Source organism: Agelaius tricolor, unplaced genomic scaffold (assembly GCF_023055355.1).
Source record: "Agelaius tricolor isolate 1412-34295 unplaced genomic scaffold, bAgeTri1.0.p SCAF_5, whole genome shotgun sequence".
Taxonomy (NCBI): domain Eukaryota; kingdom Metazoa; phylum Chordata; class Aves; order Passeriformes; family Icteridae; genus Agelaius; species Agelaius tricolor.
Genome location: NW_027269265.1, coordinates 4,047,261 through 4,075,023, shown reverse-complemented (window position 1 = coordinate 4,075,023; position 27,763 = coordinate 4,047,261). Strand labels below are relative to the sequence as shown.

The window sequence follows — 27,763 nt, the reverse complement described above, 5'->3', positions numbered from 1 at the left end:
TAATTTTCTTCCCAATAAAGAACTGTTATTCCTGCTCCCATATCTTTGCCTGAGAGCCCCTTAATTTGAAAATTACAACAATTCAGAGGGAGGGGGTTTGCATTTTACGTTTTCCATCTCAGGGGAGGCTCCTGCCTTCCTTAGCACACACCTGGCTTTTCAAACCAAGACACCCCATTTTCCCCAGCAGCATCCTCCAGCCAGGATGAGAAAATAAAAACTGCTCTGATTCCTGCTCTGGTTCCTCCTCTGGTTCCTTCTCCCTTTGCTGAGGGAATTAAAGGAAATCCCCAGGCATCCCAGGGAACACAGCAGTGCCCCCCTCCTGCCACATCCTCATCTCCATCCCCAAATCTGAGCTCATCCCAGGTGTCTGCCTCATCCTCCCTGCAAAACACTTTGCATAATCTGATTAAATAGGATGGGTGAGCTGCCTGGCACTGGCAGGGGAGCACCCAGCTAATCACCAGGGAATAAAAACCTCTGGGACTTTGATGGGTGCTGGTGGATTCTCCATGGAGAGGCTTTACCTTGTAAATCCTGGAATTGAGTTTGGTGTTATCACTGGGGGGAAAGAAAAGAAAAGAAAAGAAAAGAAAAGAAAAGAAAAGAAAAGAAAAGAAAAGAAAAGAAAAGAAAAGAAAAGAAAAGAAAAGAAAAGAAAAGAAAAGAAAAGAAAAAGAAGTGAAAAGCAAAATGTTAGGTGCAGAGTGAGAAACCTCCCAGAGCCATCACAGTGCTGTTAATGACATCTAATTAATTAATTAATTGTGAATAGCAGGCAAGTTCTGGAAAAGTAGGAAGGTGGTTTAGTGTGGATCCAGGATTGAATAAAGCAAAAGGAATCAGCCAGGGTTTTTTCCCAGGTGGAAAAGCACAGGTATTGTTGCAGGACTCAGCTGAAGGATAAAGAAATGTAAAAACCAAGTGGCTCCACTTGTTTCCTGAATGTGCAGGAATAAGCACCAAACACGAGTGTTCTCCTTCCTCATGAGCTCTGCCAACAGCAGGGAATTCCAGAGAGGAATTCCAGGAGGATTTTGGATAGAAAAGCCCTGACATTGGAAAGCAGAGCTGCAAAATCCTTACACTCCATGATCCTAAAGGTGTTTCCCAACCTTAGTGATTCCATAAGGGAATGGGGCCATCAGCCCCAAATTCCCAGGAGGGGGAATTTGGCAGGTGGGGAAGGATTCCAGCCCCATGGGAGCCTCAATCCCACCAGGTTCAGCTCAGCTCAGCAAAAGCAGCAACTCCCAAGAGTTCCCAGGTGCCTCGTGGGTGGGAGCAGGGGGATTGCAAGGCTGGGATGTGGCCCCACACCCCAGTGTCCCACTGAGCAGCTCAGCAGCAGAGCCACGTGCCCAGATCCAGCAAGGAAACCTGAAAGGGCACAGAAAAAGCACAGAAATGGTCTTAAGGGCAGAGTTGCCCCATCTCTGGGTGAGAAAAGGGCCTAATCCAACAGGGTGAAGGGAGGAAACAGATCCTGCCAAAGGGACAACACTCCTGGGAGCAGCCAGAGGGTGAAGGAAGAGCAAACACCTGAAGGAAGACACTGGATTCTGCAGAGAACATTCCCACTGAAAAAAAAAGGACATGTTTATGATCTGCTTGCAGGGAGGGGATAAAACCACTGAGTGAAAAGCCAGATTTTTAAAAGAAAAATTTCAAATCCTCTCAGGCAGTGCCAGGTAGCTCTGTAGTTCCTGTTCTCTGGATAGGAAAGGGAAATGAAAACCAACCCAAGGGCTGAGCAGGGAAAAGCCAGAAGTCAAACCTGCCCTCCTGTTAGCTCGTGCCTTCCCCTGGGAAAGGGGAATTGTTCTGGCTTTAGGTGCCCGTGCAGCTCCCCTGACATGGGATGGCTGTGGCAGCACCTCCTGGTGCCTTTCTGCCACTGGGAGCTGGAAAAGGACTTTGGATGAGGCTGGAGGGACAGGACAAGGGGGAATGGATGCAAACAGACAGAGGGCAGGGATGGATGGGAGATTGGGAAGGAATTCCTGGCTGTGAGGGTGGGCAGCCCTGGCACAGGTGCCCAGAGCAGCTGTGGCTGCCCCTGGATCCCTGGCAGTGCCCAAGGCCAGGCTGGACAGGGCTTGGAGCAGCCTGGGACAGTGGAAGGTGTCCCTGCCATGGCAGGGGGGGATGAGATGATCCTTGGGGTCTCTTCCAACCCAAACCATTCCATGATTCCTCCAGGCCCACTCATGGGTAAGGTTTGCTGAAGCACAGCTAAAGCCAAACCACTCCCTGTGTACAGGCACAGCTTGGACAAAGCTCAGCTTAATCCTCCTCTGGACCCTCTCATCAGGGGAATTACTCTGGCCTGCTCTCCCTTCCTCCAGCCCTTCCCTGGCTCCTCACTCCATTTAATCAGGGAGAAATAAAGAGGGGAGGGGAGGGGATGCTCCACAGATGTGCCAGATGTTGCTCCCTGCTCTCCCTGCCCAGCTGAGCTGGATTTGTCCCGGGCACCTCAGCCCAAATCCTGTCCCCCTTGGGGCTGAGGGCCGTGCCCCCTGTCCCTGCTCACACAGCTGGCACTGCAGAGCCACAGCTGGGTCCCAGCAGCCTGGCAGGGACACAGACACTGTCCCTGGGGAAACCCTGGGGAAACCCAGAGACCCCCACAGCACATCCCATTCCTGCTCCCTGGCTCCCTTTCTGTTCCCCTTCTGTCCTTGCTGAGGAAAATTCCCACCAGAATCAGCAGATTTGGGCTGAGTTCAAAGGTCAGGCTCCTTTAAAAATACAGCATTTAAGGGCAATATTCCCCCAAGAGTATTTATTTGCATATATAAAGAAATGTATATGAATATATAAATCTATATATAAATATTATATATATAATATAATATATATTATATTAATTATTATATTATATTAATTATTATATATTATATTATATTATATTATATTATATTATATTATATTATATTATATTATATTATATTATATATAAATATATATAAATTTAATTATTTACAGGCACATCCAGGATTTTAAGCCTTGATGTAACTGGGGTTCTACTGAATTCCTTTCTGCTGTGAAGTCTTTTCTCATCTCCTGTCTTCAGACAGGAGTTTTCAGTGAGTGGAAAAGAAAGGAACTATCAGGCTCAGACTCCTCTGTCAAACTTCTGTCTGCCTTAGTTTTACATGAAAGAGATTTCTTAAGTTCCTCCTAAAAATATGCATCCATACAGCCATGCCTTGAAAGGCAAAGAAAAGCAGGAGCCAGAGATGCCCTGGAAAGCTCTCACAAAGATGATTTCCCAGCAGCAAAGCTGCAGTGAGTGAGTAGTGAAATTTTATAGCCAGGTAACACAGATAGGAATCGATGCTCCCTTCAGAGGGCAGTGAAAAAAGAGACCACAACATCTTTAATCAGGGAGCTGGAGGGATGAGGAGGGAAAAGCAGCAAGGGAATGGGATCATTAGGATGATATGTGGTCCTGTTGTCTTGCATAAATTGAATGGAGAATGGGCTGAAAACTGAAGGTTTCAATTAAAAAACAAACCTGTGACAGAATGGATACAAAATGCACACAATCTGCATAAAACAAGCTCACACAGGGTCAGTCCTGAGGGGTACTGAGGATTGCTTTAGGATGAGCTGGGACAATTCTGCTGCTCTGGAGCCAGGCTGGGAGAGCTGGGGGTGCTCACCTGGAGAGGAGAAGGCTCCAGGGAGAGCTCAGAGCCCCTGGCAGGGCCTGAAGGGGCTCCAGGGGAGCTGGAGAGGGACTGGGGACAAGGGATGGAGGGACAGGAGCCAGGGAATGGCTCCCAGTGCCAGAGGGCAGGGATGGATGGGAGATTGGGAACTGGGAATTGCTGGCTGGGAGGGTGGGCAGGCCCTGGCACAGGTGCCCAGAGCAGCTGTGGCTGCCCCTGGCAGTGCCCAAGGCCAGGCTGGATGGGGTTTGGATCACCCTGGGATGGTGGAAGGTGTCCCTGCCATGGCAGGGATGGGATGGGATGGGATGGGTGATTCCCTCAGCCCCCTCCCCAGGCTGGGGCAGCAGCTCAGCTCAGCTCTGAACTCTCCCTGTTCCTCCCTCTCAGCCTTTGCTCCTGCCTTGAGGCTCTTCCCCTCCCCTGAGGAGCAGCACAAACTCCCCCCTCACCCAGGACTCCCAGCAGAACTGGCCCAGGGCTGCCCTGGAACCCTGGCATGGTCTGGGTTGGAAAGGACCCCAAGGATCATCTCCCTCCAGCCCCCAACCCACAGCTGCTTTAAACCAGCAGGGAGGGCCCTGCCTGTCTCTGCTCCCCTGGGCACTGCCTCTCTCCCAGCACAGAATTCCTGCCAGGAGCCCACCAGGAGCACACACAGCCCTGCCCTCAGGAGGGCATTGACAGTGCCCTGCAGTGAAGCTGCACAGGGCAATCCCACAGGAAAGGGTTCCCTGCTCTGCTGGGAGGGGAGCACAGTTACACCCAAACATCCCAAACTCACCCAGGAGCACTTCCCTGGAAAGGATTCAGCACTCTTGACTTCCCTGGAAGCACAGGAGCCAGCTGGCAGGTGACCCCATCTAGAAAACACTGCAGATATCCTTATTTCCCTTCCCTGTGCTCACACCAACACTTATTTTTCCAAGTTCCAAAAAAAGATGACAATTCATTTTAGCTCCTTTAAAAAAATGAAGCTCCTGTACTCACAGGGACCACCTGCAAAAAAAGGGATACAGAATACACAGATGGAAAACAAACCACTGAATTCCCATTATGGAAATTAATTTTAAGAGTCACAAAGCATATTATTCCTGGAAATTGCTTTTATTTAGCAATTATGTTAACACTGCAAGGAGGCAGCTGGCACTGAAAACAAACAGTTCAATTTAAAAATCAGGGAAGGGAATTAACTGAAATTCCAGGACACTCACACCTGAATACGCTCCACTACCTCCAATATTTAAAAATCCTCAATCAAAGGCTTCAGGTTTTGTTTGCTGAGTAGAAAGGGGATAAAAGAGTAAAAGAAACCATTTATTTTTGAAGTTGTTTATATGTTTTTTTGCAAATCAAAGTCAAGCTCTGAGAACCAACCAGCAGGGAAAATAAACTGAAGGAGTCAGTGACAATACTGAGATAATATTTTAATTTGTTTTATAATTCTTTTTTCCTGTAAAATGGCTTGTACTTCCACAGGTACAACAGCAAAAGAAATTATTCCAGTCCATTTCACACGGTGTATAAAAAGACCAATTTTACAAATATACCCAGAAGTTGAACAGCTGCTCACACTGTTTTGAAGGTAAACATCACCCTCCATCACACAGGGCTTGCTGTGGGAGAGGCTTTTCCTACAGCTCTGCTGCCTTCCAAGGGCTCTCCATGGTGGATCCAAGAGCCATTCCCATCCCTAATGCCCAGGACAGCAGCAGGAGGGACTCCAGGTGACTTGGGGACTGGCTTGCCCACCAGGAGAACATAAATATGCCCCCAGTGAGGGAATCTGGACAGATACTGGGGTTTGCTTCTGGTGGTTGGGTGTCCCAGGCAGCTCCAGTTTTTGTTCTGCTGCCAATAAATGAACACTGAGCAGCACAGACAGGAAAGTTCTGTCTTTACTGCCAGTCCAGGGTGACTCCACTGCTCTCCAAGATCCACCCAGTGGGACACAGATTGCAGAGCCACTGTGACCATCCCAGACACTCCCCCCTCTCCACCCCCAAACCAGCCTTACCTTCCACATTTGTCCTTTCACCTCACTACACTGAGTGTGCAGACTTGTGACCAGTGCTTGGAAAACCCAGAATAATGAGAAAAATCTGTCAAAAGACACTGCAAAAACACCTGGGTTGTGTTTTCCTTCCAAGCTGTGTTTATTTGTGTACCTGCAACTGTGTGGATAAATTAAAAATGAGGAGCCAAGGACTCACAGGAGGGTGAAAAACTGAGGAAATGAGGAGGAAGAGTCAAGGTCAACTTTCCTAGCAGGCTAAAAATGGATTTAAATGCCTGTCAGTCCTCACCACAGCCACATCCCTACCAATGGTTCTCCAAGCACAGGAAAGCATCAAGACTGTGGGATGGAGGAACAGAAACATGATGGCCTTGGAGGAACTTCCTTCCACTTCCAGAAGAATGAAAAAATGGTGAGGAACCCACCAGCTACTGCAAGAGCACCAAACAGAGAATGACCACAGCCCTAAAACATAATTAAGCACTAAAACATAATTCTGTTCACAGTTCCACTGCAGTTTCTCACTATGACACACTCAGCATCTCTGGCTCCTCACTCAGGCTCTGAAGCCAAAGCCCTGAATTCCAGGAATTGCCACTGAAACACCAAGGAATGTCTCACTGGAAGGGCACCCAGAGCACCCCAGCACTTCCTCACAAACTCAGGAGAATCCTTTTCAGAGCCTGGATGAGGTCTGAAAGCAGAACAGCTCCAGTCACAGTTCCAAGCAGTTCCTTTGCTTCTGCTCCTACTGGAACCAGCTCAACCATGGCTTTCTTCCCTTCTGATCCCCATTCCCACCCTCACAATGGAAAAAAAAAAAAGATTCCTCTTTAATTATTTGACCTGTACAGTACTATAACTGTAGCTTGATGCACAAAATGACCAAATTTGAAAAAAATTAATGACTAAAACAGTTTCATCTGAACTGTCCTGTACAAGAGACAACAATTCCCAGTAAGAACAGCATTCAGCACTCCTTTTATTTAGACTTCAGCACTCACACAGAAAGCTGCCAGGAAAAAGGGAAGGGTTCCAGCTCCAGTGTGCATGGATTTGACAGATATCATCTTTTTTAAAAAAAAAATCAGACTAGAAAAATACTTTTAGTTCTAAGTTATGCAGTCAAAGCTGCTTTTGAGGCATTCAGATAGAATCAACAGTAACAGGTGATAAAAAAATCCTTATGGAATACACTGCCAGCATTGGAAATGGGATGCAGGGAACATCAGGACACAAATACTGAATAAACCTGAGGGTGCTTCTCAAGTATACTGACTCTAATTTGATTTATCCACAAACTCCTTTTACTATAGAGGTACCAGAGCAGAGGAGGTGTTTATGAAGCTGGGGTAAGGTGAGGGCTAAGAGCTGAATGCTCCATCATTTCACCAGAGCAGGGTTTGAGGAAAATCATGGTACAAACCCTTCTGCCTCCCCAGCAGAGGGGACTGACCCTGGATTTGAACAGCAAAGTCCCTGAATTCTACACAAACCCTGGGAAATTGCTTCCAGGAAAAGAATCCTGCCCCTCTGCTCAGCCAGAGTGCTGTGCCCAGTCCTGGGCTCCTCAGGACAGGAGGGACACGGAGATGCTGGAGCAGGAACAGCAGAGGCAAATCCTCCCATGAGGATGAAGGGAGTGGAGCCTCTCGCAGGAGGAAAGGCTGAAGGAGCTGGGAATGTTCAGCCCCAAGAAGAGACAACAGAGGAGACCTCATCAATGTGTATAAATATCCAAAGGGGTGCCAAGAGGATGGAGCAGGCCCTGCTCTGTGGACAAGAGGATTGAGCAGGAACTGATGCCCACAAGGTCCACCTGAACATGAGGAAGAACTTCCCTGAACAGAGACCAGAGAAGGTGTGGAGTCTCCCTCACTGGAGATACTCCAGAGCCATCTGGACACAATTCCATGCCCTGTGCTCCAGGAGGGCCCCTCTTGAGCAGGGAGGTGGGACCAGATGAGCCCCTGTGGTCACTTCCAGCCTTGCCTGTTCTGGGATTCTCAGAGTTTTCCTCGTGTTATACAGAACTGCCAACAGCAAAAGGAAAAATAAATCTTGTTTACACAGTTTCTAACAGCCACTTTCCTTGGATACAAACCATCATCCAGCCAAACACAGCAAGCCTGATGGTGTGCTGCATTTCCAGTGAGGATTCTTCCAACACCTTCCATTCACCTTCCACAGGGAGCAGAAGGGAGATGAAGCCCTGAAGCAGCAATTGAACTACACAGTGAAGGGAAGCAGTGAAGCAGCTGGGGGAGGGAGGTGGTGCCTGGCTGCTCCCAGGCTGTGGGGGCTCAGAGGAGACGCGCAGACCCTGCTGAGCTCAGCCCCAGGGAGTGCTGCACATGCAGGGAGCTGCAGGGCCTGAAGCCAGCCAGGAGCACCTCACCAGGAGCAGCTCCTGGGTGTGAGTCCAGCAGGGAGGAGTGAGGCTGCCTCTCCCAGATGAGGTATCTGCTAACCAGGAATGACTGTGGCACCTGAGGAACCTGCAGGGGGCTCAGGGGTGAGGAAGAGGCACCTCTGTGTCTGGGTTTCTCCCCCAGCTGGCTGGGCTGCTGCTCTCCGTGGAGATGAGCCACGAGGCTGGGAGAAAGGACTTGGAATATGGAATCACAAGAGGATCTCTTTGAAAAGGCACTAGGAAGAAGCATATAGTTGTAGGTTAACAAGGTTTATCCTGTTTCCAATCACTGAGTGGGACAAAAACTGTACAGTTTGGGGCTTTTAGGGAAAAAAAATGCTGCAGAGTTTTGTTTTTTTTTTAACAGCAAAAGCATGAAAAGAAAAGTAAAGCTATTTTCAAATTATTAAAATGCTGAACATGTATACAGCAAAATTATACTAAAAACAGCAGCAGACAAAATCCATCCCATCACCATTGGCAAGGGACATGTAAAATGTTTATAAGGTTAACTATAAAACAATTTTACAACCAAAATATGAACAGGCCAATTCAAGTATATATATATACAGAATATATTAAAATCATATAAATTATATATTTATACAAAGGGCACAAATATAGCAAAAAGCTATAGTTGATTAAACAAAACTGAGCTTGAATGATCAATTTCATCTAGAGATGTTATAGATTTCTCCCCATTTTTTTGTTAAAACCTGGATAGATTGATACCTCAGATACCAAGAGTACAGAAAGCATAAAGGGAAAAAGAAAAACCAACCACAAATCAAAGAGTTACCATTCTGCATGAAATGAGCCTAACAGTGGGCAGGGAACACCTCATATGAAATTCTGATTTAATTATTTCCATAGTAAACATTTATCAGCTCTCTTAAAAAGTCACGAATTTCAAGTGATCCACTTCAGATGTACCACCCCAGTGCATATATTTGATTACATTTGAATGTTGTTTGATTTGCAAACATTTGGGGGAAAAAAGAGATACAAACACAACTCAATCTGCAAAAGAAAAGGTGACAGATGGCAGCAAGTTGAAAAGTGAACAAAAATGCTCAGCTGAACTGGAAATGATGCTCTCCCTTCTAGTGAAAATGCTTTAAAGTGAGCTTAAAAAATAACTTATTTTAAATTGTTTTTTTTTTTTTTAATTTCAAAACAGAACAGCAAATAACCACAACGCACTGAAGCTCTTGAGAATCTAAACAGTCCCAGCCATGGGCTCAGATTTAAGGACAGACTAAGTGCTCTCCTGAATTCAGGTTTTTGGAAATAAATTCTGTCCCAGCTGCACCTAAACCTCCTGCTGTGGCACCACCCTTCATCACTGCAGCAATGCCTGGACACAGCTCTGGCTTCATCAGCCTGCCCAGAGCAGCTGGGGCTGCCCCTGGATCCCTGGCAGTGTCCAAGGCCAGGCTGGACAGGGCTTGGAGCACCCTGGGGCAGTGGAAGGTGTCCCTGCCATGGCAGAGAGTGGAACTGATGGGCTTTAAGGTCCCTCCCAACCCAAACCATTTTGGGAATCTGTGGCCTCCACTCACCCAAAGGTCCTGGGCAAGGAGCACTGAGGGCAAGCAAAGCAGAAATAAAAAGGCCAGACCACACATACACAGAACATCAGCTTAAACCCCAGAGCTGAGTATGGAAAAGAGCAAAGTGGTTTCACCAGATGCAGGTTAAATGGAAAAAAAAACAAACAACAAAACCAGAAAATAATCAGCCATCTCCCATACCTAATAGCCAGTGGATATCTACTACACTGAAAGGAAATCAATGCAAACATGATTTCCTCAGTTTCAAGTAATCTTTGATGCCCTTTTGGCCAGCTGTGTTATACCATAGTAGATATTTTAATAGCTTTTATCCTCTACACTTTAGGCAGCTAATTTTTCTCTTACATATCCAATTATCTCTAGTGAACATTCACCTATGGTTGTCCACACATTCTGTATTTGCTCCTTGAGAAACTATTCAAGTTAAATTATATTGCAAATTAAAGACAGTTACATTCTGTATGTTCCTTCTAGATTTGAAAAATAGGTTTTAAAGGCTTGTCAAAGTTTAGAAGAAAAAACCTTTCCATTAAAAAATCTTAGCTTAAAAAAATCATTTAAGACACCTTTTTCTGATCCAGGGTACTAATAAAAAGATTACAAATATACTACAATTTGACCAAGAAGACTCCATGAATATGCTGCTTTCGAGCATGCAACACCACTGATATCTGTCGAGTTCCAGGTATCAATGTATCCCAACCCCACCACGGTCCCCCCATCCCCACCCTACCGCCCCCTATATTAACAACATTATAAAAAAAGGTAAAATCTAGAATTAGTGGCAAAAAAATCTTCACAGTAAACCGTTCAAAAACACTTTTTATTGTGGTCATTTCCGTGCGGTTCCTCAGTCGATGGGGCCCTGAAAGATGAGCTTGACGCAGTTGTCTCCGGTGAGCTGCGTGGCGCAGAAGGGGCAGGCGGCGTGGAAGGCGTGAGTGCCGTGAGGCAGCGGGATCTGGGCCCAGTATTTGGCAGTTTTCTCGGAGCACACGTGTCCGCAGGGGGTGAAGGCGTGCGTGGGGGGCCCGGCGTCCACGTAGAAGCCGGCCTCGCAGCCCAGCCACAGGGGCACGTAGCGGCCCACGGTTCTGCACATGGGGCACTCGCGCTCGTTCACCTCCGCGTCGCTGCGGTGGCCCCAGTTGTGGTAGCCGTGCACGTGGCCGCAGCTGAGGTAGGCCCAAGGCTGCTTCTCCTCCACGTCCTTCTTCTTCACCACGTCCTTGCGGGTCATGCTGGGGAAGGCCAAGGTGTTGAAGCCCACGGGGCACTGGGGCCGGGCGGCGTTGATCTCCTGCCGCAGAGCCTCGATGTGTTTCTGCGTCGGCGAGTGCAGGAGCCCGTCCGCCGTCCGCCACAGCAGCGTGGCCCCGCACAGGTCGATCAGGGAGCCGTCCTGCAGCACGTTGGTCTCGTTTTCTACCTGGTGGCAGGACACAAAGACCTTTTACACACACTGGCAGCATGATGTTTTTTGAAAAAATCCCTTCGTCACCATGATATTTCTTGAAAAAAAAATCCCTTCACTGCCGGGATTTCTTCTCCTGGAAAGCTGAGAAAGCCTCCAAAAGAAAAGTAAACAATGATCTGATTGTTTCTCCTTGTGTTTTGCTGCTTTGGAATGTGCTAGGTGATTGTTTGATTGTGAATTGTTTAAATTTATTGACCAATCACAGTCCAGCTGTGTCAAGGCTATGAGGAGTCACGGGTTTTTATTATTCATTCTTGTTAAGCCTTCTGTCTGTATCCTTTCTCTATTTCTTTAGTATAGTTTTAGTATAGCATTCTTTTAGTACAATATAGTATCATCAAATAATCAATCAGCCTTCTGATGTATACTTCCTCTATGGTTTAGTATAGTTTTAGTATAGCATTCCTATAATATAATAATAAATCAGCCTTCTGATGTATCCTTTCTCTATAGTTTTAGCATAGCATTTTTTTAATACAATATAAGATCATCAAATAATCAATCAGCCTTCTGATGTATACTTCCTCTATGGTTTAGTATAGTTTTAGTATAGCATTCCTATAATATAATATAATAATAAATCAGCCTTCTGATGTATCCTTTCTCTATAGTTTTAGCATAGCATTCTTTTAATACAATATAATATCATAAAATAACCAGCCTTCTGATGTATCCTTTCTCTATGGTTTAGTATAGTTTTAGTATAGCATTCCTATAATATAATAATCAATCAGCCTTCTGATGTATCCTTTCTGTATAGTTTTAGTATAGCATTCTTTTAATACAATATCATCAAATAATAAATGAGCCTTCTAATGTATCTTTTCTCTACTTCTTTCATATAGTTTTAGTATAGCATTCTTTTAATACAATATAATATCATCAAATAATCAATCAGCCTTCCTATGTATCCTTTCTCTATTTCTTTAGCATAGTTTTAGTATAGCATGCTTTTAATATAATACAAATATATCATCAAATAATAAATCAGCCTTCTGATGTATCCTTTCCCTACTTCTTTAGTATAGTTCTAGTATAACATTCTTTTAATATAATATGATAAAATAATAAATCAGTCTTCTGAGAACATGCAGTCAGATTCCCATCTCTTCCCTCCTCCTGGGGGCCTCACAAACACCACACAGACACCACATCACCTTTCTCAGCATTTAACCTGCTTAATTTTGTCTTATTGTTGTCCTGAATCCACCTCACCTCCTAACCTATATCTAGGATTATAACGAGCACTGCTCTCTTATTCTGTGCTTATACAGGGGATTTGCATTTGCAGCTGCAATATAAATTATTATACAGTCTTTGGGCCCCTGAGCACGCTTTTTTTTCCTCCAATATTGATTCTCTGTTCCTTTGTCATATTTCAGTAAGTCCTGATAGACTGAAGAAAAGACATGCCATTCCCTGAGGGCTGCATTAGCAGATTCTCTCCTGGAATTCTTTGCCCACATTACACTGACAGAAGCTGTTCACACAGTAAAATAAAAAAGTCCTTTTTGGAGTAAAAACTGCTACCCAGGTCAGGCCAGCTGTCCTGCCTCTCACAAACCATTTTTTCAGGGATGGTGGCAAGGGTCAAGCATTCTGCAGAAGCATGAACTCCCAGTGTGCCTCAGCAGCAGCACAGGTACCTGCATGGCTTAGCACTGCAGCAGACAGAATCACCAGCTGAATTTCTCAGGTGACAAATTGGAAGTCACACAGGCTCAGCTTATGAACAATTAACCACCCCACTCATTAGCCCTCTTATTTAATGAGGTATTCCAAGCAAACACAGCCCCATCGTGCACTGCCTAAAGGCTTCTCTCTCATTAAAAGCAGGTACTTACAACATTTTCAGGGGATTATTATAAACACACATTGTACTTGACTGAAATATTCTTTATTTTAATGTCACAAACATATAAGCAATCCATGCCTTTGCTGTCAGTTCATTAGTGATGAATATATATTAAAAAGGCTCTTTATAAAATTAAAGAGAAAAACACACCTACTGCCTGGCTTTATGCACAGAAAGTATGCAGAAAATACCACTAATGCAGAACAAACAGCCAAATACAAACAAATACATTAAGTAGGTCACATGAAATCATCACATCTGCCTAAGAATACTATGAATGACAACCATTGTAGCATTTACATTTTAATCCAGTTTAAATTCACAGATTAACTGTGGATCATCCTTGCACAAAACACCTCAGTGGTACAATACAGACTACAGATAAGAGGTCACCACTGCCAAGTAATTCCAGCAGAAAAATGTAGTGGTTCAAGTAGAGATGAGAGAAGCCTTGATCTGATGCTCTTTTCAGAGAATTCCTTCACAAACAGCAAAACAAAAAGCTCCCCTCATATGACACGCGTTCAATTCATTATACAGCCTGCATTTGGTTTTATGAACCCAATCAAGGAATACTGATCACATCAATACCAGTGTGCCATGCAATTTTATTTAAATGAGCATTCAACTCGTTTTGGATGCAGGGAGGGGGATTCATTTGTTTTGCTGTGCCTCTCTTTAGCAGCACTAAAAAGGTGTTTTGCTAACCACAAAGGCTGCAATTGCCACATCATCTGTCCAGGTCCCCAGGCAACATCTGCCTGCCACCATCAGTGTGACAGAGCAATTTATGTCCTGAAGGGTGTCTGCTGGAAGCAGAGCAGCCCAACTCCATTCCCCTCACTCCTTCTGCAGTCAGTTTTCTGCAAAGCCAATGGCAGAGTTGCAAAGTCAGTTAATTGAACTTCTCTCCTGGTTTTATGTGTCACAAGTCCCTGGCAGCTGAGATCTCTCACTTCTGGCAAAGGCAAAGCTCATCCTGCCTCACAGGAGAAAACAGGAATATACTTCCAGGGCTCCTCTTATCTTCCCAGTGGCAGGTAAATCTAACAGAAGCTGCCTTACCCAAACTGCCTTTGCACAAAAGTGGACTCTTCTGGCAGTACTGCAAAAGACAGCTCCCCATGCAGCAACTTCAGACATCCCCATGTCCCTGGAGAACATTCCAGAGATGGAGATTCCAGAGCAGAGTTTATTTTGCTTTAACACTGTGCTATTTCAGGTGGAAAAGTGGCATTAGCAGAAAGCTCTGAGTGTTCTCCCACACACTCAGGAACAGAACAGCAGTGCAAAATCTGCTGTAACACAGATTTACACACTCACAGTGCCACTGCTCAGGGCCAGCCACGCTGTACCTGCCTCCATTCAAAGCCAGGAAAACAAATACCCTGTGTCACTGTTGAGTCAGAAGTGACACTGATAAAGAGTGACACACTCCATGCATTTTCAGAAGGCCAATAACAATTTTATTAGGAACCCATTCCTTTTTATACTCTAGGTCTCTACAGGTGGACCTGATTGGTCCTTTAATTAAAACACCATCACCACTGGCTAATTATGAAGACACCCATTTGTAAACAACCCTATGGGAAAACAGCTTGTTACAAAACACCACCTGTGGATTGTTTCCATTTGATTATCATTCTTTCTCTCCAGCTCCCTGAAACTTCCCAGACTGTTTCATGGGAAAGCTGATCTAGCTTTCTGTCTCTCTGACAAGACTGTCACATCCACAGGACCCCTTCATTAATTTCAGTCACTTCCTGTTGGAGTTCTAGATGTTGAAAATTTTAGACTTTCTGTACAAACAGACTCTGACTTCCTGGAGAACACTTCATTTGACCTGAAGTCATGGAACAGGCTTCCAAAATTGACTGATAGCACTGAGATTATGGGTGTGTCGTTGGTTAGAAGTGTGTAATATCACTGGGAGGAAAATTTAAGAGTTTGGGATTTTAGAATATACTAATAAATAGGAAGAAAGATAGAAGTATTAGGGCAGGTTGTAGAAGCAGGTTGTTCTTCTTTACCTTCTTTCTTCTCCATGGGTTTGGGTGATATTTTATAGTTGAAGAGGAAAGTCCACAGTGGGGACTTTGAGAGATTAGTTATTGAGTTAAAAGTGAAAATAATTTAGGTGTCATTTCTTAATTAGATAGTTTAGCCTTAAAAGACCTTGTAACAAGAGCTAGTTAACCATTTTTGTGCCTTGTTAATGAAAAACTACAGAACTCACTGCTGTAAGACTGTGACACTGATAAAAAATAATAAACACCTAAGTCTGAACGCAAACTATCATCTCAAGTACCTTCAATCCCAACCTCAACAAAAATTAAAAATAAAAAACAAACCAAAACCAACCACTTCCACTCACCAGTTTGCCCCTGTGCTGAGCAGACCTGGTCTCCCGGAGCGTGTAGACGTCCCCACAGACAGAGATCTCCCTCCACACCCCGGGCTTGGACTCCTCCGTGAAGCCTCCCTTGGGGTGCATCACCAGCACCCCGTTGGTTGTCAGTCCGTCCATGTGGCCATCAGGGTTCTTCCACTTGGCTGCTTTCTCCTGTGTGTGACAGTGACTATCAGAAATGCATCAAAGCAACCTAAAGAAAATCCTCTAACAGCTCCTAAAGTGCAGCCTCGTTGTTAAAGACAATTATGACCATGAGTCTCTGCTGGTGATAACTCAGGCACATAAAAATGCAGTTTCTATTTAACACTGCAGCTGGTGCATTGGAGTAATAAAAGTCTAATGACAGTACAAGTTATCAACAAGTACAAGGAGATTTGGGGGCTTGAAAGTAACAGAATATAAACCAGAGCTTGCTTGTAACATCATTATTAGCAGTACTTACACCAAGAAATATATTTTTAGATGAGTCAAAGCCAGCTGCAAAGATCCTTGCTGTGTAGGGTGGGTTCCTGTCACAAACAATCCTGCAGGCAAATCGGGAGATGGTGCTCTGGGTAATCTGGGTTTCATCACTATTTTGATTTCCTGAAATAGTGTCTGTTACTACAAAGTCTATGGGGCTTTCTGTCGACCTCCCAACCTGCAAAAAACAATTAAGATAATGGTATAAATAGAAATACCCACAGAAGTATGAAGCATTGAGGACATAGTTTTGCCAAGTTAATACTTTACTGATGACATCAGCAAACTTCTGTCTACTGAACTTTTGGATGTTAAGATCCAAGCAGAGTCTAACCTGTATTTCCACATTTGTCCCACGCAGAAATACAACACAGACGTGGAATGACAAATTTTCACTTACCACAAGTGACGTTCATGCTTGCTTGAAACAGATCAACACAGCTGATCTGTTTGATAAGAGTATTGTCACCAAAAAATGTATTATCACCTTGCTATTTCCTCATCCAACCACAGCAAATGACTTACCTCTACATTCTGTCAGTTGAGAAAGCACTAGCTTAGATTGACAACTTTTATTCACATTTTCCAGTTCCAAATACATTTGCCATGAAAATAAAGGACTTTTTTTAGACCCAGAACTTGGTTATTTTGATATGTCATAACAAAGAGTTACCCACCTTTATGTTTTCAGGATTTATAGTCCCAGAAAGAAGTGTTGTCAGACAAAACCCACCCTATGTTGAAATTGGTTCCTAATCATGCACATGCACGACTAACAGAATTTTCAAACTTTCTTGAGTTGAGCAGAAATGAAATACACCCAATAGTGTGTAGGAAGGAACACTGAGTAGACTCAGGAGTAGACAAAAAGATTTTTCTGTCTTGTCAGCTAAAAATTTTAATTCCAAATCTGGAAACATCTGGGACAGAAAACTTCCTGACTACATGGATGGAAGGATCTGACTGCCAGACAGACAGTGAGGCTTTATCAATATTTCCACAGGCAAATTAGTGTTACACCAACTTTGAGCTTAACTGGGAGAGTGGAGCTGAGGAACAAGAAGTGGAACACAATATTAATTTTACAGACACCTTGTGATCAAACAGAATTAGGAATACTCTTCACTGAAATTACCTTCAGTTTTCAGGTATCTATACTGATATTAAATAACCTCCTCACTAAACATGATCTCATTGTCTCCCCAAAAGTTCCATTCTGCTCAGATCTTGATGGGGAGCCATGTATGGGTTCTATCATTAACAAACATCTCTGCAAACTAAACCTGCTTTAAAGAAACATTGTTCAAGAGCCAAGGAAATGAATATTATCCACACCTAAGCCTTGTCACAACTGGATTGATAGGAAGAGTGCAGGGATCTCAGCTGTGCTTCTCCTTCAAGCTCTGTTTGCAGGTTGCAGTCTAACACATGTCACAATTCCTGTCTCCAGTGACACATCCAGTTACTGGCTCCACATCCCAGGGCTCAGCACAGGCAGAAAATGGGATCAGCTCCCAGCACAGGAAATACTCAACAAGGCCTAATCAAAAGTCTACATTTCAATTTCTCACAGAAAGTGCCTACTAGAGTACCCAGGAGAGAGAGTTTAGAAACTATTTAATATGGGATATTCCTGATTTATAGAACTTGACAACTTGAAGCTAAATCTTACAAAGCAATATTCTTCTTCTTTTTACAGTATTATTTCTACCAGGCTTCTATTTCCCATCCAAAGCAATTCCTGCTAAGAGTCAGCACTGAGCAGCAGCAGGAACCTCATGAATAACTTTTGACTGTTCTCCATCTGTACAGGGAGTCTCTTAAAGGATAATCAATAACAAATATGAAATTAATTTGTTCATAACAAGTTTCTGCTTCTTGCAGTCTCTGAAATAGATCATTCTCTCAAAGCTTTTAGATGCAATTAGAGAAAAATCTGCCTCATTTTTCCTTAAAGGATGACAAAGCACACAAGTGTGTGCTCCCAGCCTTGCATCACACTAATCATTCACCACCAAATTCCAATTTCTTTAGATAGAAGCATTAAGAGCTATAAACAGTGCATCTATGTGCTTTTTTACATCTCTAGAATGATATGTAGTATTTTATATAAACACTTCACATTTGTGTCACAAATATGTATATCCAAAATCAAATCTTTTCAATATTTGGTTTTCTTCCCTTTTCCAGCTGAGAAAGCCTTCTAGAGGAGATCACTCTCATGTACTGTGCTACTTTTCAGCATTTAAATTTATTTGAAAAAGTGGTCTTCAAAATCTGGCCATTTTCTCAAGCTCTGTATTAAAGCATGAATTTGGGTTTGAGATCACCTGAAAAGCAAGTACCTAAGGAATAAATGAAAAACTTGATGCTATCAAGATCCACCCTGCAGAACTTTCACCTCATCTGCAGCTGCAGGCAGACCACAGTCACTACAGACCCAGTCCATTATTCAGAGCTGCTCTTTACACTCTTCATTACTCATTTTTCTCCCATTTTCCACCACAGCACAGAAGACTTTCTTCTTTTAGCAACTTCAGGCTGTACTTTGGGACCCTTCTTGTTAAAACTGTGTCATCTGATTTGCCCAAGTTACTTCCAACAAGAGCCCATAAATGTGCCAGGTGCTGCAGAGGCAGCAGGGTTGTGTCCTCTGCAGGTGATTGTTAAACTGTGTGAGAAGCAGGCTTTGCTGCTGCCAGTAAAACACTGCTCCTGACAAGGCAAACTCTGCCAGCACAGAATTGAACAGCTGCAGGTTCTTGGGCTTCAACAGAATTTCACTCTGGTGAGAGTGAGAATTGGATTCTGTGTCTTCTGAAGGGTCATTTTTCAGAAAAAAAATCAATGCTTTGTATTGAATGTACCTGCTTCTTGTATAAACTTGTGGTTATTTAGGGTAGGAGCTGCACATTTTGGGTCTTGTAGTGGCATGAGCAGATATAATCAACCCATTTCCACCCCATCAAACCATAAAGGAACAGGTTTAACTTCACCTAATGCATATCAACAGAATGGTTGAACTCTGAGGAAAATCTTCATTTATAGCAGCACATGGATGCTGGAGCATATAGAGCCTGGGGAATGCTAGAAGAACACATTTGTGCATTTTTTTTTGTAATTAAATGAAGAAATCTGACCTGGATGTCACTCAGACAAAGGTACACAGCAGCATTTGCACACAGATTTCATAATATAGTTACATTTGAAAAACCCAAAAAACAAAACTACAAACAACACAGCAGAGCAACAGCTCAAGAAGCACAGTGGGAATAAAGAACAAAAGCCAAGTGATTTGCCCAGGATAATACATGTTAACTGCAGTCAAAGTGGGGTCCTAAGGCTCAGGATAATCCTGTGGTCCAGGAATTATCCTTCCCTTTTCAACTTGCACATCCTACACAAGCCAAGAACACACATTTAAAAAGAAAGCATCAAACTCCAAGCATTGTCTGTCCAAGTGATGCCTGACCAACAATGCAACTCTACTCTGTGGATCAACAGACATGAATTTTGTCATCAGCTACCACAGCGTTCCACTAAACATCCTCAAGGAACTTTTCTCCAACAGATTCATGAGAACAGTTACAATCTAATGGCTCATACAAATAATGAAACCCTCTTCAGCTGCTGTGGTCCTGCTTCAGGGGGGAATTATTGCCACAGTCCAGCAGACCACTCCAGCAGGCCAATGCAGGGAATGCCATCCTCAGGAAAGAGCCAGAGAGCAGAAACCTGAACCAGGACACAGCACTCGAGGTCACACTGAGATCAAGTCACAGCAGGACCCTCCCCACACCCCAAGACTGAAATGGTTTCTTATTCCCCAAAACAGCTGTACCCACCACTAGGACACTGTGCAATAGATGTCTATAGAGTATGCCCAGAAAAAGCAGCTGTTCTGCAACTCTTTATTCATTTTTTACTGTACTCAAGAAGAAGAAAATTCCAGCTTTCAAAAATGGCTTTTCAAAATTTATATACAGGAAAAAATTGTGCTGTAGCTACTCAAGAGCTAAACAAGCATCACACAGTAACCCCAATGGATGGGTTACATTTTTCTTTCACTAGTCAACACAGAAAAACCTATTTCAGTTCATCCTGGCTGTTCAATCCTTCATTCTGCAGCAAATGAATAAGACTGGGTTTTAATCAATTCCTATTTGGACCTAATAGTTTCAGACACACTGGAAAATTTAATATAGAGCAAAACACAGAAGTCAAGAGAAGCAACAACACCTCCAAAGAGTTATTTCCTCTCTGTCAACAGCTCTCAGCTGCTGACCCTTTTAAATATGAAAGGCTGAATGAGGAGGGATAACAATTCCTGGTGAGATGCTCTAGGTAACACAGACCTGACAGTCCAGAATAAAAAGGGTTGTTTGGCATGTTTGGGTTCTCCAAATTTGAAGTCTAAGTACACACAGGATTTCTGCTCTCTTTTAATACATAAAAATAACCATGGCACAAGAATAGCACTTAGGTTACTGGATTGGTAAATGATGCAGGCAAACACAAATGCAGGCAGGGGACACTGAGCACGTGCTGGACAATAGATGGGAGCTTAGGGAAACTCAGCCCACACCACCTGAGGGATCTGCACACCCCTCAGAACTCAGCACAATGAGTGAAATGATAAATGTAATTTATCACTGCTTTGTCTCCCCTACTGCCCAGCTCCTTTTGCCTCCCTCCTTCCCCATCCCATGTCCTACTCCTTCCACTTCCTTTTTACTCCACCTACATGATTATCTGCAGGGGGTGGGTGTAATTCTGTGCTCACTCATGAACCCAAACAGAGCACACTTTTCTCTCCAGTACTGTTTGTCTTTGGAGAAAAGGCAGAGCACAATTAAAGGAGTAACTCAGTAAGAATATTAAGAGATGCTGCTGTGGGTTTGCAAAGAGCACAATAATGCAAAATTTCCAAGTGCTCCCAGATAGATAAATGCAGCTGGGTCAGACTGTGGAAATCCCCCAGGTCTCAGAGAATACCCAGAGGATAAGGCAGAACTGGGGTTTCTTATGTTGCTTGTAAAGAACAATCCAAGTATTTTAGAGCCTTACCTGAAACATGTCAGTATCTCTGTCATGAATATATTCCACTATAACTGTCTGGGTTCTGGATAATGTGTAAGAGATGCTGTGGTGGCCTTTTGAGCTGATTGCCTGTGGATAAAAAAAAAAAAGTCTATTATACACAAAAATACTGTAATCAAATCATTTTTCTACATAAACACCTTTGCTGTGATCAGGAAAAGCAGTGTAGGGTAACATGTTATTACAAGGTTGACTAAGCACATACAATAGGATTTCTTTTGTTTGTTTTTAATGGAAAACCCCAAACTGCACTCGTTTGTTTCTAGTTCAGAAGCACCCAGTGCTTTTTTTACATTTTAATATATATTTTTACATACAGAATATCATTTTTATATGCTATTTTGTGTGTAAAAAATATTGTATTTTTTCCAAACACCTTTTTTACTCTGAAATTATATTTAATTCCTAACCCTTGCAGCAATTTGTACCCTAGCAAAGACTTGGAGCTGAGGGAGCTTTGGCTTGTTTATTTTTGAAGTAAGTGAACAACAGAACTGATTTCCAGTTAAAAGCCAGGACTTCAGGTGAAGTAAATTTCTGGTTGTATCAGGAAGAGCCCAGCAATTTTATAAAACAGGTGACAAAATCCAGACTTTCAGTGTGGTTTTCCTCATTAAAGGGTACTTCTTACTACCTGTCAAAGTAGACTGGTGTCTATAGATATGGGATTTAGCATCAAAGATTAAAAAGGATTTCAGTATTTAAAAGAAGACAAGAGGAGGACAGCTCCTGTTTTCTGCTTTATCTCACCCAGACTGAGGGAAACGAGCTGAGAAACTGAATCTCCTGGCTAACAGAGCAATAGATGGAAATATAAAGGTCCATATAACCACACACAATTCTGGAAGGTAATGACTGTTACTGCTCAGAAAACACTCTGCAGACACTTAAGCAATGAATTAATAAGTTAATTAAGGCTTTCTCCAGTTTTCAGTTAAGGGGATAATTTCCTCCAAGAAGTTCTCTCACTTGCTGCTTTCCTTTGTTCTGCTTTTCACCTTAAGAATTCACAGACAGGGATGGTTAAACTAAACAACTAAATATATTCTACTCATCTGCCTGCCATCCCTCACAAAAGCCTAAATTATGCCAAAGCTCCATCAATTATTGAACAAATCATTAAAAATCCTTCTGAATGCTGGAGGTATTAAAAACATCTATGTGCATACTAAAAGCCTACTAAGGGTTAGCAAGAGTATTTGACACAGAATTATTGAAAATACGTAATAGAAGAATTGTTTCTTGCAAACCTCATGCATTTACAACCAGACAGTGTTTTTACAATGTGCCCCTTGCTGGAAGTTCTAGCACCTGCTCTAGTGGAAAATGCCCTTTCCAATGGCAGAGGGGTGGAACTGGGTCATCTTTAAGGTCCCTTCCCACCAAACCATTCTAGGATTAGGTAAGACAACCTTTCCCAGAACTTCTTTTCTGCAATAAAGCTTTTAACAAAATTTGAAGACAAAGTCCAGGCATTGTAACAGCTGAAAAGTGATGTAAACACACTTGGTAATCAGTAATAACCACATTCTGAATTTCCCAGATCATTTATATTGTTTTGTGAAAACCACTACAGTGGCAAGAACAAATGGCACCGAAATGCAGTTTGGATTAAGTCACTACACTCTGGGACCTGCCAGGACACTGAGCTCTGCTCTCTAAAGTTTTTCCTCTATGCCTGTGTGACAACTAAGAAAGGGATCTCAAACCCTGGGCAGGTCTCAGGTGCTCCTAGGACATAAAAGAAATAAAGGTGTTCTCAGGATATAAAGAAATAAAGAAAAAAAGAATGAAATGAAATAAAGAAATCAACAGGAGACCCTTACACCTTATGTTTTAAGCTTAATATATCAATAATCAGTTCATACTCATATTATCAGCTATCACCATTTCAAAGATCAGAAAGCAACAGCTTTCCTCCACAAGATTTCACTCATTTCCACAGATCTCTGCTGCAGCTGGAATCCAGCAGAGGACAGGGTGTAAATGTGACAGTCCTGACTGCAGCAGTGGCCACCAGCACCCAGGCAAAACTCCCAGGCAGGGACGTGTGGCCCAAGCTCACCCTGTGCCAGACAAGCTCCTGCATCACTTGGAAGCTTTGCTGAGAACCCAAGCTCAAAGTTTTAAGGTCTGATGGAAAAAACACAGAGGGAAACACACAAAAAGGACTTCCTGAATTAGTGAGTCAGGTCGTGGCCTACACCTCCAGAGCTCAAGGCTCAGATATATTAATAATACTGACCAGGGTCAGTGTGTCCTCTGAAATTCCAGGCTAGGACATAATCTTCTTTTCTCTGCATGCTCCTTTCCCCTCCCAACTTTTCTTTCCCATCTACTCCCCCTCCTCTTTGTTTTCCATTATTTATACCCAGTTATTTTCAGTGAAGAAATGCTACATTTAATTTCCTGGAATTGTGTAATCATTTTTGGAAAAAGGCAAGAACGTTATGAGAAATGTTTCAACTTGTGTGCTTTCACAGCTTGCTCAGGACCAACAGTTACTCTCCAATTCAGACACTTTACAGATATTTTAAGTGCTGGTCTCAAAGCAATTGGCCACTTCCAAGTCAAAAAATAAAATTTAAAAAAGAGACAAGTAACAGTATTTTAGGAACTACACGAAACAGTGGAAGTTAAGACTCCTAATAAAACACTACTGCAAGTGGAATGCAGACAGAGGCAAAATCATGAAGGATTTTGACTGCTTGAGGAAATATTGAACCACATTACTACAAGTCCCAAAAGAGTCTGGAGATTGATTGCACAAATCTGGGGGTTTTTTGCAACCAAAATAGTGAGTTTGCCTTTTTACTGCTTTTAGCATTGGAATGTTCCTGTCAGCAGGATTCCCTCCTCAAACCCCCTCGATGCTGTCACATAATTGCCCTGGTGTAGCAACTGCAGTGGGAGAAAAGCCCTGACTCCTACAAGAATTACAGCAGCTTCACAAGTTTGAACTGATAAATTCAGAGTTTCAGGCTGGACAACACCATGTCCACCTTCCAGGCAGGAAACAGGATAAGGAAAAACAAGAGCTTGGCACTAAACTCCACACCTCTGCCTCTTCACCTCCACTCCAAGGCTGCCAAGATCCACCAGAGCAACACTGGGTATTTTCAAAGCTTTTTTTTTAGAATCCACTAGGCTTTTGAATGAGTGGAATTGTAGAATCATTTTAATTTCAACACACCTTTAAGATCATCAAATCCAACCATAAATCCCAGGATTGTGGTTTCACCTGAGTAGTGAGGGAAGGGAAATCTTCCTTCAGGCACTCCCAGCATTTTGGACTCCTTTACTCGAGCAGTTTGTTCCTATTTTTCAGGTTCTTAAAAGTTTAATGAAAATTATAAATTGAACAGGAAAAACAAAAAAAGAAAACACCCTGAATTAGTTTCCAATAGATACAAATGCTGGAAAACCTCACTAACATCCATAGCCTGAGCCTACCAAGCCAATCCAGGCTGGACACAGAAAATTCCACCCCTTGTCCAGCAGGAATGCTGGGGAAACACAGGCTGGGTGAATCCAGCTGTCCATACAACATTTGGTTTTCTACATTTAACTGTCTCGAGGTTCTGAGTTCAAGTAGCTCCCTTTGGAGAAAACAGAGAGCAAAGTGAAGGTGAACTGACAAAAACCCTGTGGAGAAACAGGGGGAACAAACAGCAGCAAGAGATTTTTCCAGAATGATTCCACTGCTAGTGACTATGTCCATAGTGGGGCTGAGGGATTTTAGGAAGTCCAAATGCCAAACAAAAGCAGGAGGGGAACCCTGAGTGCCACATTCCACGTGGCATCAAGGGACAGATTTGCCCAGCACTTTTCCAAGACAGGGCTCATGTTTGCACAGCAATCCATCCAACTCCATGGGGCTTCCCACATGGAGGCTCCAAGCCTCACTGCTGAGCAGGAAGATTCCTCCCTATTGCTCCAGGCAAACCCCACAGCTCCCCCCACTACCTCAAGATTTGTGTTCTGGTGATTTTGGACCAAAAACTGCCCAATTTTAACAGAGACCGAAAGGACCCATGACCGCACAACAACATGGCCCAAGCAAATGCTCCCTTTTTTTTATTTTTCGTTTTTCAACTTTGCTAGTAGCTCAAGTTTCCAGTTATATCCTTCCTGCTGGCTGGAATTCCACTTGGCCTTGGTTTTTCCCCTGCCTCCTTACACACACTTTTTCATTCTTGCTCCTTTCTCTCCGTTTTGAGAACAAAACCTCGTTCCAGCACTTTGCCCTCACAATCAAAGCAGCAGCTAAAGGCTATGACTTACAAATCTGTCAGGTCTCAGAGGAGCCAAGATCAAATAGAGATCAAACAGAGTCTGCTTTCCCAGCAGCAACACTGCAACTCTGGCAGCCCCTGGAATATCTCAGTCCATCTGAATTCTGTGCTCTGCACTCACTCCCCTGCAAAGGGGATGCTATCAGTTTTATCAGCATTTCAAGAAGGGAGAAAATCAAATTGCCTCACCCCATGTAAAGGCACCTCATAGATAAAGGGAATAAGAATATATAAAGGTTATATTTAAAACCAGTGTTTCTTAGTGCTCTTTTTCAGCCAAGATACAGAAAAAGGAGGGAACAAAACTAGAATTTAACAAATCTTCAACAGATTATCCCCAAGAGCAGAAATAGCTCTTTAGTCAGAATTTCCACCTTTTTCTCCTACACTGCATTTCTATCTGTGCTCAGCCAGATGTTCCCTGCCTGGGATCATGTCCTGGTGTGCCACAGCAAAGCCCTGCACACTTTGTGACAGTGCTGCTCATTCCCCTGAGCCACCTCCAGCCCCAGAGTTCAAGAACAGGTCAGGAGCTCACTGCACGATTACATCAACTTAACACTGTTAAGTCAAACCTTCCGTGTCAGGAGCCTGTCAATGAACTACAGAAGCAGATCCCAAAATTCTCAGAGCCTTTACTTGCAAAGCTTGCAGGGAAACAAGTCTAATCCACTTCTAGAAATAGAGATTTCATTGCTTCCTCCTGGCTTGCACACCATGCTCCCAAGGAATGAAAAAAAAATAAAAAATCCTCTACATTTGGAAATTTGAAATGAATTCCCTTGTGGCAGGTGAGCTCCCCACAGAGGGCAAGAGGGACTTAACGTTATTACAGTCACCAACTCTTGTGCACTACAGCAGAAATAAAAGCTAAAATCCATTAAGAAAGAGGCAGATGTCTCACAGGAAGGGCTGCTTCATCAGAATAGGATTTTTAGTTTAGTTAATTAGGTTGGATTAGGACAATAAAATGATTTATGGGAACACTTTAGTTTTCTTTGTTGGTAGCTGAGCTGACCGACACCACAGTGACGTGCTTAAAATTAATGACAGCAGAGCCTTCATGAGTTAAATGCTTTCAGACTTGGCTGCCAGCCTTCCATTGCTTTTATAAAAAGAGAACACAAGAAACACTCAGGGATGTCAGACAAAAGATCTTGCAACTTAAAAGGAAGCTTTAGCCAGCAAGGAAGGAAGCCTTCAAAAGTGAAGAACACATCCCATTTCCACTGGATTTTTGGACAGACTGGCTGCCAGAGCCAGCAGACTCTGAGTTATCGTAAGATAACCTAACAAAAGCTCCTGAGCATGAGCCACTGATATTTTACCCACATCAGAAAAGCATGTCCACCACTTGGGAAGTTTCCCAGCAAATTAAGATAAATGCCAATTCATAGATCATGAGCTAAAGACTGTTTGCAATTTTACTCTGTCTCAAACCTAACAGTAATTGCCCAGAATTGCTGCTTCTCTAAGACAGCATTTCAATACATTTACACTGACCTCTGCCTACTGATACAGCCATTATATATATACTGTAATTTTCCTACAGCCTTCTGCAAAGGACACATTATTATTATGGAAAACTTCAGGGTTTAATGTGCCTGTAGGAGAGACTGAAATATCTAAATCAACCAGAACCATGGGCCCAGCTCTTTTAACTCTGCATCTGCTTCCTGCACAGCTCCATACAAGCCCATTCTTCCAGGATTTTCCCTTTCTTTATAAACACTGCAACTGCAACAACATCTATGCAGTCATTTTTGAAATATCAATGTTAACACCTTGTCTGTCTCTAATACTTCAGCTGTCAATATTCTCTTGACAACTAAATGAGTATTAGGAAATGGCCAAAAAAACGACCAAGAGCCAGTAACTGCATGTAGGGAAGGAAATGTGCCACCCCAAAGAAATTAAATTTTGTCACTTTGAAACAACCTATGTGTGGCACTGTCTGCAATCCCTGTCAAAATGAACAAGTTGAAGCATGAAAATAGCAGGTCACCTACCCCACTTCACTTTCCTGAATGCAGATCGCCCCCCAAAACTCAAAGCTCAGTGACTACACAGAAACAAAGTCAGCACAGAGTGGTTTTATTTACACTTCACATTTTTATGGCTTCTGAAGCACTCCCAAGTTTGTTCTGTGCACCCTTTCCTGCTGAGGCTGGAGGGGACAGAAGGGACAGCACATTTGTCTGGAGCACACATCAAAGCCATCTGCTCCAAGTGCACATGTGGGGTTGTGTGTTGCCACTGGAGCACTTCACCATTTATCAACTCAAAGGCAGATGTTAAACCCTTTTGTCCATTTGCTGAATCTGTGTTGTTTTAGACAAGCAGCCAATACCACACACAGCACCCTCTCTAGAGAGGCAGCATCAAAACATGCCATTCCCTAATTCTCTGGTTGGGTCCTGCTGCAAGGAAGGAGGCAGAAAGGGAAAAGTTTCCTAGATAGGAAACTTTCTAGT

General features: G+C 43.2%; 1 protein-coding gene across 2 annotated transcripts in view; it reads right to left on the bottom strand.

Moving 5' to 3' along the window:
• Window positions 1-5,093: 5,093 nt before the first annotated feature.
• PELI2 (pellino E3 ubiquitin protein ligase family member 2) overlaps window positions 5,094-27,763 on the bottom strand; it is a 72,115-nt gene continuing 49,445 nt past the window's right edge. For both annotated transcript variants that reach the window (XM_071426164.1, XM_071426165.1), the window contains 4 exons: window positions 20,962-21,063; window positions 15,875-16,072; window positions 15,394-15,582; window positions 5,094-11,116 (listed from right to left, as the gene is read on the bottom strand). In XM_071426164.1, the coding sequence (XP_071282265.1) occupies window positions 10,538-11,116; window positions 15,394-15,582; window positions 15,875-16,072; window positions 20,962-21,063 (1,068 nt within the window). In that variant the 3' untranslated portion in view covers window positions 5,094-10,537. The remainder of the gene's footprint in view (window positions 11,117-15,393; window positions 15,583-15,874; window positions 16,073-20,961; window positions 21,064-27,763) is intronic.